This window comes from Macrobrachium nipponense, chromosome 38 (genome assembly GCF_015104395.2).
Source record: "Macrobrachium nipponense isolate FS-2020 chromosome 38, ASM1510439v2, whole genome shotgun sequence".
NCBI classification, from domain to species: domain Eukaryota; kingdom Metazoa; phylum Arthropoda; class Malacostraca; order Decapoda; family Palaemonidae; genus Macrobrachium; species Macrobrachium nipponense.
In genome coordinates this window covers 44,750,730-44,763,229 of record NC_061098.1, presented here as the reverse complement: position 1 = coordinate 44,763,229, position 12,500 = coordinate 44,750,730, and the positions used below count along the sequence as shown (strand labels likewise).

Below are 12,500 nucleotides of genomic sequence, written 5' to 3'. Positions count from 1 at the left end.
ATATATATATATATATATATATATATATATATATGAATAACTTGATTAGGAAGAATATAAAACGTGAAGCTATGTATAAATAAAGGTATTTACCACGGAGGAAAATGAAAGGCGAGAGGGCCAAGAACTTTTGGTCTAACATAACCCTTTAATTAGGCAATGCTGATCATACAGAGCAAAAACATAGTAAAAGTAGGCTTAATATCCGAACTTATAATACAAGATTAGCATAAGGTCCATTTCACTTTACAGAAACGAGAAAACGCCTGAGGGCAAGATTAGAGATTTTTAGCCAGCCACACCTTGGAGGATCACACACGCGGTCAACAGATGCATCCAGAAAACAATACATTTTTAAAAACAAAGAGACATATACGACTTAGTAACATGAAATTTATAAAAATGTTCCAAAAAATTAGTGAAAATACGCAAAAAAGGATATAAAAATAGCGAGCAAGAGAGAGAGAGAGAGAGAGAGAGAGAGAATAACTATATACATGTGGGACTAATTAATTAGTAGCTCATTTATTTTAAGGTCCTTCAAAAACATTTTACAAATATATGGATCCAAATGATACAATCCCAGACTAAGATTTAGGTTTTTTTTATTGGTGATTTGTATAAGTGCTAATTCCAGTAAATTTCTTGAAACATAATCATTAGACCTAACAATTACAGAGGTATTGCCCAAATTTATACAATGAGATTTTTCGCTCAGATGATAAACAGTGCATTTGAAGTCTGGGCTGTTCTAACTGAATACGTATGCTGCTTAATACGTACACATAATTTTTTACTTGACTGACCGACGTAAAAATGTGGGCAATCCTTACAAGGAATTTTGTAAATAATGCTATTTGTTACGGGACTATTCTTAATTAGCATATCTTTAATGGTATTGTTATAAGAGAACACTACATTTACATTACACGATTTAAATATTGATTTTATGGTTTCAAATCCACGAAAGTAAGGTAAGCTAAGTACATTTTTAGGGGTTTCTTTTTCATTACTAGCAGCACTATAAAACTTTTTGTGAGGTTTTTGATAACATAAATAAACTATATAAGGTGGGTAGCAGAGATCGTTTCCTATCTTTTTTATGTATTCTATTTCTTGGTCACGTAAAAACATAAAAGAAAAAAAAAGAAATTTAAATATTGAGATGGCCATAATGAAAATGTACATATGTTAAATTGTTTGTGGCCAGAATGAAAATGTACATATGTTAAATTTTTTGTGGCCAGAATGAAAATGTTAAGTTGTTTGTGGGTTCTCTATGAATACTTAATTTACATTGGAAAGATTCTCAATGTATTAATACATCTAGGAAAGGGATGACACTGTTATTTTCAATTTCAACACTGAATTTTATGGATGGCTCTAAATTATTCAATTCATACAATAAATCATTTACATCGATACACATAACTAAAGCTGATAAATCCAATAGTTTAGTAGTTCTGGACAAAACTGTCCACATATCATGCATGCATACTTTACCAGAAGATGAAAGAACTTACAAAAAACTCACAAAAAATCAGTTGGACCAATTAATAAAATACTTTAATATCAATATAAAACAAATTCTTAAAGATAAAAAAGAACTCTTGTGTAAATTAACGGTGAAGTGTCCCTCATTACCTTATTTATATGATCTTGTTAAAACTCATAAGGAAAACAAACCTATGCGACCAATTATTAGTACTGTAGGATCAATTGCTTATAAGCTATCTAAATACATTAATAAATTGTTATTCCCGCTACTTGGAACTGTTTCTAATTCACAAATCCGGAATTCTCTCGATCTTGTGGAAAAATTAAATAACATTTTACTAAACCCTAGTGATATCTTTGTCAGTTTTGATGTATGTTCCTTGTTTACAAAAGTCCCTTTCGACTCTGTGCTAGAATATTTAAGTAATGAACTTGTATTGCATGCATTACCTATGTCCATTAATCAAAAAATTTCATTGATTAGTTTGGATATTTGTGATTGCAGACTTATTTTTGAAGGAGAATATTACCAACAAATATTTGGTATGGCTATGGGTAACCCCTAACCCCCTCTCCTTTCAAACTTATATATGCAATTTTTTGAAAGACACCTCCTGAATATCACACTTGTCCCCTTGAAATGGCTCAGATAAGTAGATAACATATTAGTAGTCTTACCTGTTGGTATCGATGTAAATGATTTATTGTCTAAATTGAATAATTTAGTGCCATCCATAAAATTCACTGTTGAAATTGAAAATAACAATGTAATCCCTTTCCTAGATGTATTAATACATAGAGAATCTTTCCAATGTAAATTCAGTATTTATAGAAAACCCACAAATAATTTAACATATGTACATTTTTATTCTGGCCACCATCTTAATATTAAAATTTCAATTTTTTCTTCTATGTTCTTACGTGCTTTGTGTATCACGAGTCCACAATATCTTGACCAAGAAATAAAATAATAAAAAAGATAGGAAACGATATCTGCTACCCACCTCATATAATTGATCTATGATATAAAAAAAACTCACAAAAAGTTTTATAGTGTTGCTAGTAATGAAAAAGAAACAATTAAAATGTACTTAGCTTGCCTTACTTTCGTGGACTTGAAACCATAAAATGAATATTTAAATCGTTTAATGTTAATGTAGTGGTCTCTTATAACAATACCATTAAAAATATGCTAATTAAGAGTAGTCCGTCCCGTAACAAATAACAACATCATTTACCAAATTCCTTGTAAGGATTGCCCACATTTTTACGTCTGTCAGTCAAGTAAAAATTTATGTGTACATATTAAGCAACATTTGTATTCAGTTAGACCACCCCAGACTTCAAATGCACTGTTTATCCATCTGAGCGAAAAATCTCATTGTATAAATTTGGGTGATACCTCTGTAATTGCTAGGTCTAATGATTATGTTTCATTAATTCAATAAAAACAACCTTAATCTTAGTCTGGGATTGTCCCATTTGGACCAATATATTTGTAAAATGTTTATGAAGCACCTTGAAATAAATGAACTACTAATTAATTAGTCCCACACATATAGAGTTATTATCTCTCTCTCTCTCTCTCTCTCTCTCTCTCTCTCTCTTCTCTCTCTCTCTCTCGATTCCTCATACTCTCTCTCTCTCTCTCTCTCTCGAGTAGTGTTATTTTGCTTGGTGAGACGTACCTGTTCATAGGCTGATTAATCAACCGATATCACGCGTTTAACATACGACTAGAAAACGAATTATATCTAGAAGAGTCCGTGAAATGTCAGTGATAAGAATAGTGTGAAAATAGTAGGATAAAGTGTCTACTAAGTTAGTTTATCGAGTAAATATTGTAAATTCGAGCACGATGGCAGTAAGCTCCAACTGTGGCAAGAGATGACAAAATCTTGCTTGCATTGCAGATGTGCAATATGATGAGTTAGCAGGAAGTGAGCTGGCATTTCTCATCTATGAGATCAATAACAGCCTTAATAAAAACGATACAAAAGTATTCATACACATATAGGAAGGATATGATACTTCAAACTTGAATAAATCAGCAGAAAATATCATGAAAATAATTGAAGAAGTTCCAAATAAAATTCAAGTGGTCAAGAGACTTATAAAGAAAATTTACTTCAATCAACATATTACGACAAAGAAAATGAATAAGGTGAACGTTGTGAATATACTGATTGATGCAATAGAAAAAGAATGCCTAAAGCATGCAAACTGTGTAAGGTGTTATATAGTATAGTAAATCCACAAAACCTGATAAGGAAATGTTATGCATGTAACATATCCACGCATCCCCAATGCGCCAAAGTCCAGCAAAATACGAGTAAGGATACTAGAGAATTTTTCTCAACATGTCTCTCATGGATAGACAATGGTATTAAATCCAGACTTAATGTGCAAATAGTAGAGGATGAAGAAGACGAGGAAGAGGAAGAAGAGGAAAACGGAAAAGAAGAAAACAAAACTGAAATGACAGAAAAAATAATGAAAACAAAGAGCAGGACAAGAGTATGGATGCACAGATACTCATAGATACTACATAATATGAGGCAATTAAGCAACATACATACTAAGAAATAAATTACGACATGACAACACAAAATAAAATCCCGAAGAGGCTTTACCCATATCTGCATACTGATGGAAAAGAGCAAGAAAAAATAGAAAAGAAAGACAGAGTCTGCACCCTTTTGAAAAGAGGGAATTGCAGATTCGGTGAAAGATGTTACTACAAACATTCCAAGGTATGTCACAATTATGAAATCTATGGTAAATGTGCATACCTAGATGTATATGAGGATGAATGCAGAGATCTACATCCAAAAATATGCAAAAACCTAAAAGAGGGAAAATGATGTAAGTTCTACAAAAAAAATTTAAATATATGTACCCTGTAACCATGTATCAAAATCAAATAAATAATCAATTAAATAATAAAATCTAACATAGAAAAGAAACAAATAAAGAAAGGAACAAAGAACATGAAGTGAAGGAAAAAAACAAGCCATTGCCACACTATGGAGTGTCAGCAAAGAATTTGCAAGCATCAGCTCAAAGATACAGTGCAAGAGACAAGTACTGTATAAACGATGCTAGGGGATGGTGCAGATACGGAGAAAACTGCAGATTCACACACAAAAATGAATAATTATGGTGAAGGTAGATTAAATATATTGGAAAAGTTGGATTTTTTAATGTCAGAATTTCTGGAAATGAAGGAAAGAACAACATACCAGAACAGGAAAAAGACATGGGAAAATCCTTATTATTACTCATATTAAATGAAGGAGATAATACACAAACCATCATAGTGATGAATGCGCAGGGTTTAGTTACGAGTAACTCAAAAAGAAAAATAGAGTTCTTAGAAGAACTATCCCAAATTGAAAAGAAAATAGATATAATGAATATAAGTGAAACCTGGTATTCCCTAGAGACTGGTAATAATGATCAAATAAAAGGGTTCCAAACTTATAGATCAGATAGAAAAATAAGAAACAAGGGGGAACAGCAATATATGGGAAAGACATAAAACAAGGAACAATATATGAGAAATATAGTAACTCAGAATGTGAACTAATAGCGGTAGAATTTGAATCTTAAAAATTAATTAACATAGTAATATATAGACCACCTAATAATAAAGAGTTTGGCACAATAATAGAAAAATTGGATGAGATATGTAGAAATCACAAGGACTGGACTATTCTCCTATCCGGAGACTTTAACTTTCCTTTCGTAGATTGGAAAGAATGAATAGGAGATTGTGGTTGTATTTATACATATAAAAAAAGAGAGTAATAGTTGTGCAAAAGATAAGAGGCAATTCGAAAAGCTATTAGATGTACTACTAGATCTTGTTCCAGAAAATCAGAAAGTGGAAAAAAGGTCTTGCAAAAGAAAAGAATGCATGGAAAGTGATGGAACTAAAAAAGTAAGTAGAAAATGCAGAAAAAAGATCATACAATAAAAAGAAAATAGTAATAGGCCCTCCAAGAAATGAAGGGAGATTAATGAATGAAAAAAAGGAAATATGCAACTTATTGGCAGAAAAATATAAGAAAGAATTTACCCCTAGAATTGATAATGAAGATAATGATACAGAAATAAGGAATGACAATAGTGTATATTTATCAGACAGATATTAATGAAGCCAATATTGTGCAGGCTATTGATGATATTAAAAATGGACCAGAAGCTGGGACTGATGGAGTCACTGCTATTTTGTTAAAGAAAGTAGTTCATTCTATCGCAAAGCCACTTGCAATATTATTAAGGCAAATGTAGATACAGGCAAGATTTATGATGAACACAAATTAGCATATATTACCCCTACTTTCAAAAGTGGATCAAGACTAGAGGCAAGTAATTATAGGCCTGTGAGTCTAACATCACATATTATGAAAGTGTATGAAAGGGTAATGAAGAAAAATATTATGAAACATAATTTGTTTAATATAGGACAATATGGTTTTGTACCCGGAAAAAGTACACAAACCCAACTGTTAGTCCACTGAGAGAACATATACAAAAATATGAAAAGAGGAAATAAAACAGCTGTGGTTTATCTAGACTTTGCAAAAGCTTCTGACAATGTGGATCATAATATATTAGCGAAGAAAATTAGAAAACATAATTTAGTGGACAAAGTAGGAAGATGGATAGAAGAATTTTTACACAACAGAAAACAGATAGTTATTGCAAACGATGAGAAATCGTTGAAGCTAAGGTAATATCCGGTGTGCCACAAGGTACGGTGCTAGCTGGATTGCTATTTGTTATTATGATTGCAGACATACACAAAAATGTTAAGGATTCGGTAGTTAGTAGTTTTGCCGATGACATAAGAATAAGTAGAGAAATTAATTGTGATGAAGATAGGAACGCGCTACAAAGAGACCTTAACAAAGTATATGATTGGGCAGAGGTAAATAGAATGGTATTTAACTCTGATAAATTTGAATAAATTAATTATGGAGATAGAGGAGGAAAGCTATATGCATATAGGGGACCTAATAATGAGACAATCAAAAATAAGGAGGAAGTTAAAGACCTTGGTGTGATGTTGAATAGGAACATGTTATGCAATGATCAAATAGCAATTCTACTGGCAAAATGCAAAGCAAAAATGGGAATGTTGTTACAGCACTTCAAAACAAGAAAAGCTGAACACATGATTATGTTTTATAAAACGTATGTTTGTAGTCCACATGAATATAGCAATATGATATAGTACCCACACTACCAAAAGGATATTGCACAAATAGAGAGTATACAAAGGTTCTTTACAGCTAGAATAGAAGAAGTTAAGGATCTTGACTACTGGGAAAGACTACGATTTTTAAAATTATATAGTCTAGAAAGGAGGAGAGGACGCTACATGATAATTCAGCCATGGAAACAGATAGAAGGAATTACTGAAAACATCATGGAGCTAAAAATATCAAATAGAGCAAGCAGAGGTAGATTAATAATGCACAAAACTATACTAGGAAAACTAAGGAAAGCACATAGGACATTAATCCACTACGCACTAGCATCGACAATGCAGCGTCCATTTAATGCGTCGCCAGCTCATCTGAGGAATATATCAGAAGTGAGCGTAGATGTGTTTAAGAATATGCTCGACAAATATCTAAGCTGCATCCCAGACCATCCAAGATTGGAAGATGCAAAATATACCGGAAGATGCACTAGCAACTCTCTGGTAGACATTAGAGGTGCCTTACACTGAGCGACCTGGGGCAACCCGAACAAGATGTAAGGTCTATAGGTAAGGTAAGGTCTCTCTCTCTCTCTCTCTCTCTCTCTCTCTCTCTCTTGTTCGCTCTATTTGTATCCTGTTTTCGTGTTTTCACTCATTTTTTGGAACATTTTTATAGATTTCATGTTACTAAGTCGTATATGCCTCCTTGTTTTTCAAAATGTATTGTTTTCTGGGTGAATCATCTGTTGACCACGTGTGTAGTCTTCCAAAACGTGGCTGCCTAAAAATAGCCAATCTTGCCCTCAGGCTTTTGCTCGTTTCTTTAAAACGAAATCGACCTTATGCTAATGTTGTGATGTCAGTTTGGATATTTAGTCTACTTTTACTATGTTTTTGCTCTGTATGATCAATTGTGCCTAAGTAAAGGGTCATGTTAGACCGAAAGTTCTTTGCTCTCTCGCCTTTTATTTTGCTCCGTGCCAAATACCTTTATATATATATATATATATATATATATATATATATATATATACTATATATATATATATATATATATATATATATATATATATATATATATATATATATATATATATATATATATATATATATATATATATAAGTCATATCACATTTCCGTGATTCATATACATATATCGAGCTACAATGTCCTTTAATATCTAATTCGCTCTACCTCGGAATTAATATATTTTCATATATGCTTAACCGAAGGGGAATTTCTCTCGATAATAGATTTGCCTGGACCAGGGCGCGAACCTATGGATCCTTTCAAACCCAGGAACGTCAGTGAAGCTCTACCTGGGTTTGAAAGGATCCACAGGTTCGCGCCCTGGTACAGGCAAATCTATTATCGAGAGAAAATTCCCCCTTCGGTTAAGCATATATGAAAATATATTAATTCCGAGGTAGAGCGAATTAGATATTAAAGGACATTGTAGCTCGATATATATATATATATATATATATATAGTATATATATATATATATATATATATATATATATATATATATATATATATATATATATATATATATATATATATATATATATATATATATATATATAAAGGTATTTGGCACGGAGCAAAACTAAATATATATATATATATATATATATATATATATAATATATATATATATATATATATATATATAGAAAGGCCTAGGGTTTTTGATTAATAATATATTGCCAATATGTTCGCTGTGACCTATGGAATGTGAAGAAAAGTGGAGAAGCAACGACCCGAGAAAGCTGACGAATAGTTTCTGTGGGTGGCGTGACATAAAACTGCATAGTTAGACAAGTCAATGTACTCAGTTCATGAACTCTTCTCGAAGTGCCTTTGTGAAACTGGATGTAGCCAGTAATTGTGAGGCGCTAACGAAGTGTGCATTCGTAAGTGCGTGTGTGCCTCTTCTATTGAAAATGTTGGAAACCCAAGTCTATGGGGGGATTTTGATAGAGGCGTCTTTGGAAGAAAGGGAAGATGCCGTGGTGCTCACCGGTAGTCTTTTTATAATATAGTGCTTTAAATAGTCTGGCTGCATGGGTGAGTTAAATTACTTTAGCCAAAGGGGTGGCTTGTTGTCTGTTTGACATTTTTATAAGAATATCTAATCTTTGATTTTGTTGCTAAACTTATGGGTACTTACGAGTGTGTTTCTCGTGTCTTTGAAACAGACGGTTCTGGCAAAGGGGGACCGAGAGTCTTAGGGGACAGAGAGTCCGATGGGATAATAGACATTTTTGGTGTGACTATATTTACTGTTTAGACATTTTGATAGTGGGGTTAACTGAGTTAAGTTAGTCTGTGAGACTTGATTTAGACTTGATTTACTGTCTTTCCATTGTTAAATAAATAGTTATTTTTTATATGACTTGACTGTCATTTTGATTACCTGACAGAATGGAGAGATAGAGATTGTCGGAGAGAGAGGAGTTGCCGAGAGAGAGAGAGAGAGAGAGGGGCTGTGTGTATTAGTTTGCTTGTCGCTCGGGGTTCCACGTTTACCAAATGAATAATGAGGAAATAACCTCATTACATATATATATCTATATATAATATATATATATATATATATATATGTGTGTGTGTGTGTGTGTGTGTGTGTGTGTGTATTATAGATATGTATTATATATATGTATATATATATATATATATATATATAATATATATATATATATATATATATATATATGTATATATATATATATATATTATATATATAATATATATATATATATATATTGATGATGAGATGTAATTTATATAATACTAAAATTCCTGAGACTGGTAATTTCATGCGGAATATTTTTGTACCGTTACACCTTCCAGAAATATACCAATTAAGAAAAAGTATTAAATTGACATGTTGTTAATTATTTAACACGCAAATACCTGTTGCTAATATTTTGAATTAAACTGCATTACCTCATTCAACAAATTTTAGTAAATATAGAAGAAAAGTCTTTAATTAACAGCAGTTTAGGATAAAGATTGACCAAATTGTTCATTCCAGATCCGCCTTGGAATGAATCTCCTGACAACAGGCAACTTCTCCTCCTACGTCTTGCTGGCAACATACCCAGGTCCCTACACATGGTCTGATATGGTGTACCTGTCCTGCTACTCAGAAGGGGTTCCCGGGAGGTACCTCAGTGTTCAAAAGATGCTATCTAATAATGCTACTTTGGCTATCCTAGAAGTGGAAGTGTACGCCACGAAGAACCCTTCCAGGCCATGAAGTGCTGGACAACTACCAATCTCAGACACTGGAAAATCGTCAAAGGAGATAGAAGAAGAAATACGTAGAATTTAGCTCTGAAAGATTTCATTTTCATTCTGTCATATGACAATTCAGAGGCACAACATCTAAAGCATTTTAATTTCATTTTATCAATGCTAACTTTAGGACCAAAGCAATTCACATAATTTAGCTTGTATGATATTTAGTAGCGCTTCAATGAAGAGTTTTCATATTTTCTATTGTAATATTTTAAGACGTATAGATTTAGTGTTACTCAGTTATAAAGGCATTCACTGTTGCTTTCATGATAATCAAGTCTTATGAACAGTACTTAGCTCACGAAAATATTGGTCATCCAATTTTCATTTCTATTTTTAAGATGAATATTCCTAACTTTCGATGTAAGAAAGGATGTCGTAGATCGTTTAGAAAGTTTAGAATCAGCTAATTGAGTGACTCACCTCTAAACGTTAATCATTTTCCATTAAGTTCAGAAGCACAACCTATAAATAGAACAAAGCTCTTCGGAGATCTGACAATATAACCTCCTTGGTTACTTTGAACCTCCGACCAGATAAATACTAAGCCTACGCTATCCCCACTTAACCAATAATTAAATAGTTTTGAAGGGAGAGAGAGAGAGAGAGAGAGAGAGAGAGAGAGAGAGAGAGAGAGAGAGAGAGAGAGAGAATTATGCAGTTATTCCAGTGTCAGCAGTTCAAAGCTCAAAAGAGATTATTATCAGCAATTATTGTAAAGCACAGCTTTTCCTTGTCTTATACCCTTCTGTGTCACAATAAGGATATATATATATATATATATATATATATATATATATATATAAATATATATATATATATATATATATATATATATATATATATATATATATATATATATATATATATATATATATATATATATATATATATATATATCTAACTACAAATTTCCTTTAATATCTAATTCGCTCTACCTCGGAATTAATATATTTTCATATATGTTTAACCGAGGGGGAATTTTATTAAGCGATAATAGAATTGGCGATCGACAGACGCGAACACCGACCTCTGAATTCCAGGACTGGCAGTGAAGCCCCAGACCACCCCGCCACCGCTTAATAAAATTCCCCCTCAGTTAAACATATATGAAAATATATTAATTCCGTGGTAGAGCGAATTAGATATTAAAAGGACATTTGTAGTTCGATATATGTATATGAATCACGGTAATTTGACAGACTTATACATATATATATATATATATATATATATATATATATATATATATATATATATATATGTGTGTGTGTGTGTGTGTGTGTGTGTGTGTGTGTGTGTGTGTGTGTGTGTAAGGATGCAGACCGACCTCACCTACTTTTCGAATAACCCCGGCAGGTAACGTTGATGGAGCTGAAATGGAATTTCTCTCTCTCTCTCTCTCTCTCTCTCTCTCTCTCTCTCTCTGTAAGTCCCAACTTGCGACTAACAAGGACTAAAGCTTATTGCATTAAATGTCGAGATATAAAACTAGTCTTTATTCGGAAACTTTCAAAAACACAATTTAAAAATCTAAGTCACAGATTACAATCTCTTAAAAAATGATAAAATGAAAACCAAAACTCGAACATCGATCATTAAGCGTCGAATTTTAACTGAATCAAAACTCCTATATAAGTGATAACCACCTTTCGCAGACATCCTCGTCACCAAACAATTAGTCAAAATAAGGGACAGAATCCTTCTAGTATTAAATGTTGCATAGCAATTATAGTCTAGTGAAATACACTCGCAGGACCCACCAAGAGTTTCTGCCAATGGAAGTACAGTTCTCGTTCAATTCTAATCCAGGAAAAGAACATGTGAGACATAAAATAAGAAACGTATAATGAAAAAATACCCAGAGAAGAGAAGAGGTTCACTGCAATGCTGCTAATCTTAGAAGCTACTAAGTAATAATCACTGGATAAAGTCTGAAAAGGAGATATTGTTAGCAATCTCTCTTCCTCACTTAATACAGCCATTGGGAAGCCAACATCACAGCAGCCGTCTCGCCACTCAACTCCAAAAGGAGCAATTATTACTATATGAGCATGTTCAAAAGTGAGCAGAGACTATGATTTCCCCCCAAAAAAGCTTAGTATAACGCACCAATGAACGCACTCACTTAGAAGCTGGCCCCTCGAGTGTGACTTCACCGTCATTTACAATGTTGGTAAGAGGTACATTTCCATGCCGTCATACATAACCTACGAGACAAGTGACAATCACGAAGTCTCGGCGATTTCATCACTCGATCATCATGCTCCTGGTGACGCTCGGAAGCAATGCATCGATCGAGCGGCTGCACGCTGAATTTCACCTTTCCAAAAGGCGACGAACTCTCACCGTTTCCAGGTGCGAGGGATGTTAACATCTCCATAAAATAATCCAGTTGCTATAGACAGGACTTATCGCACCTGAAGGGCTGCGTTTTCCATGGACTAGCAATTCGCAGCCGTCACCAGTTCGAGCGCCTC

The 12,500-nt window shown here is 33.0% G+C and overlaps 1 protein-coding gene across 1 annotated transcript in view; it reads left to right on the top strand.

Moving 5' to 3' along the window:
* Positions 1-9,979, top strand: part of LOC135209825 (uncharacterized) — a 46,922-nt gene extending 36,943 nt beyond the window's left edge. Inside the window, exon 3 of the mRNA XM_064242596.1 lies at positions 9,755-9,979. Within this exon, the coding sequence (XP_064098666.1) occupies positions 9,755-9,979 (225 nt within the window). The remainder of the gene's footprint in view (positions 1-9,754) is intronic.
* The last annotated feature ends 2,521 nt before the right edge of the window (positions 9,980-12,500 follow it).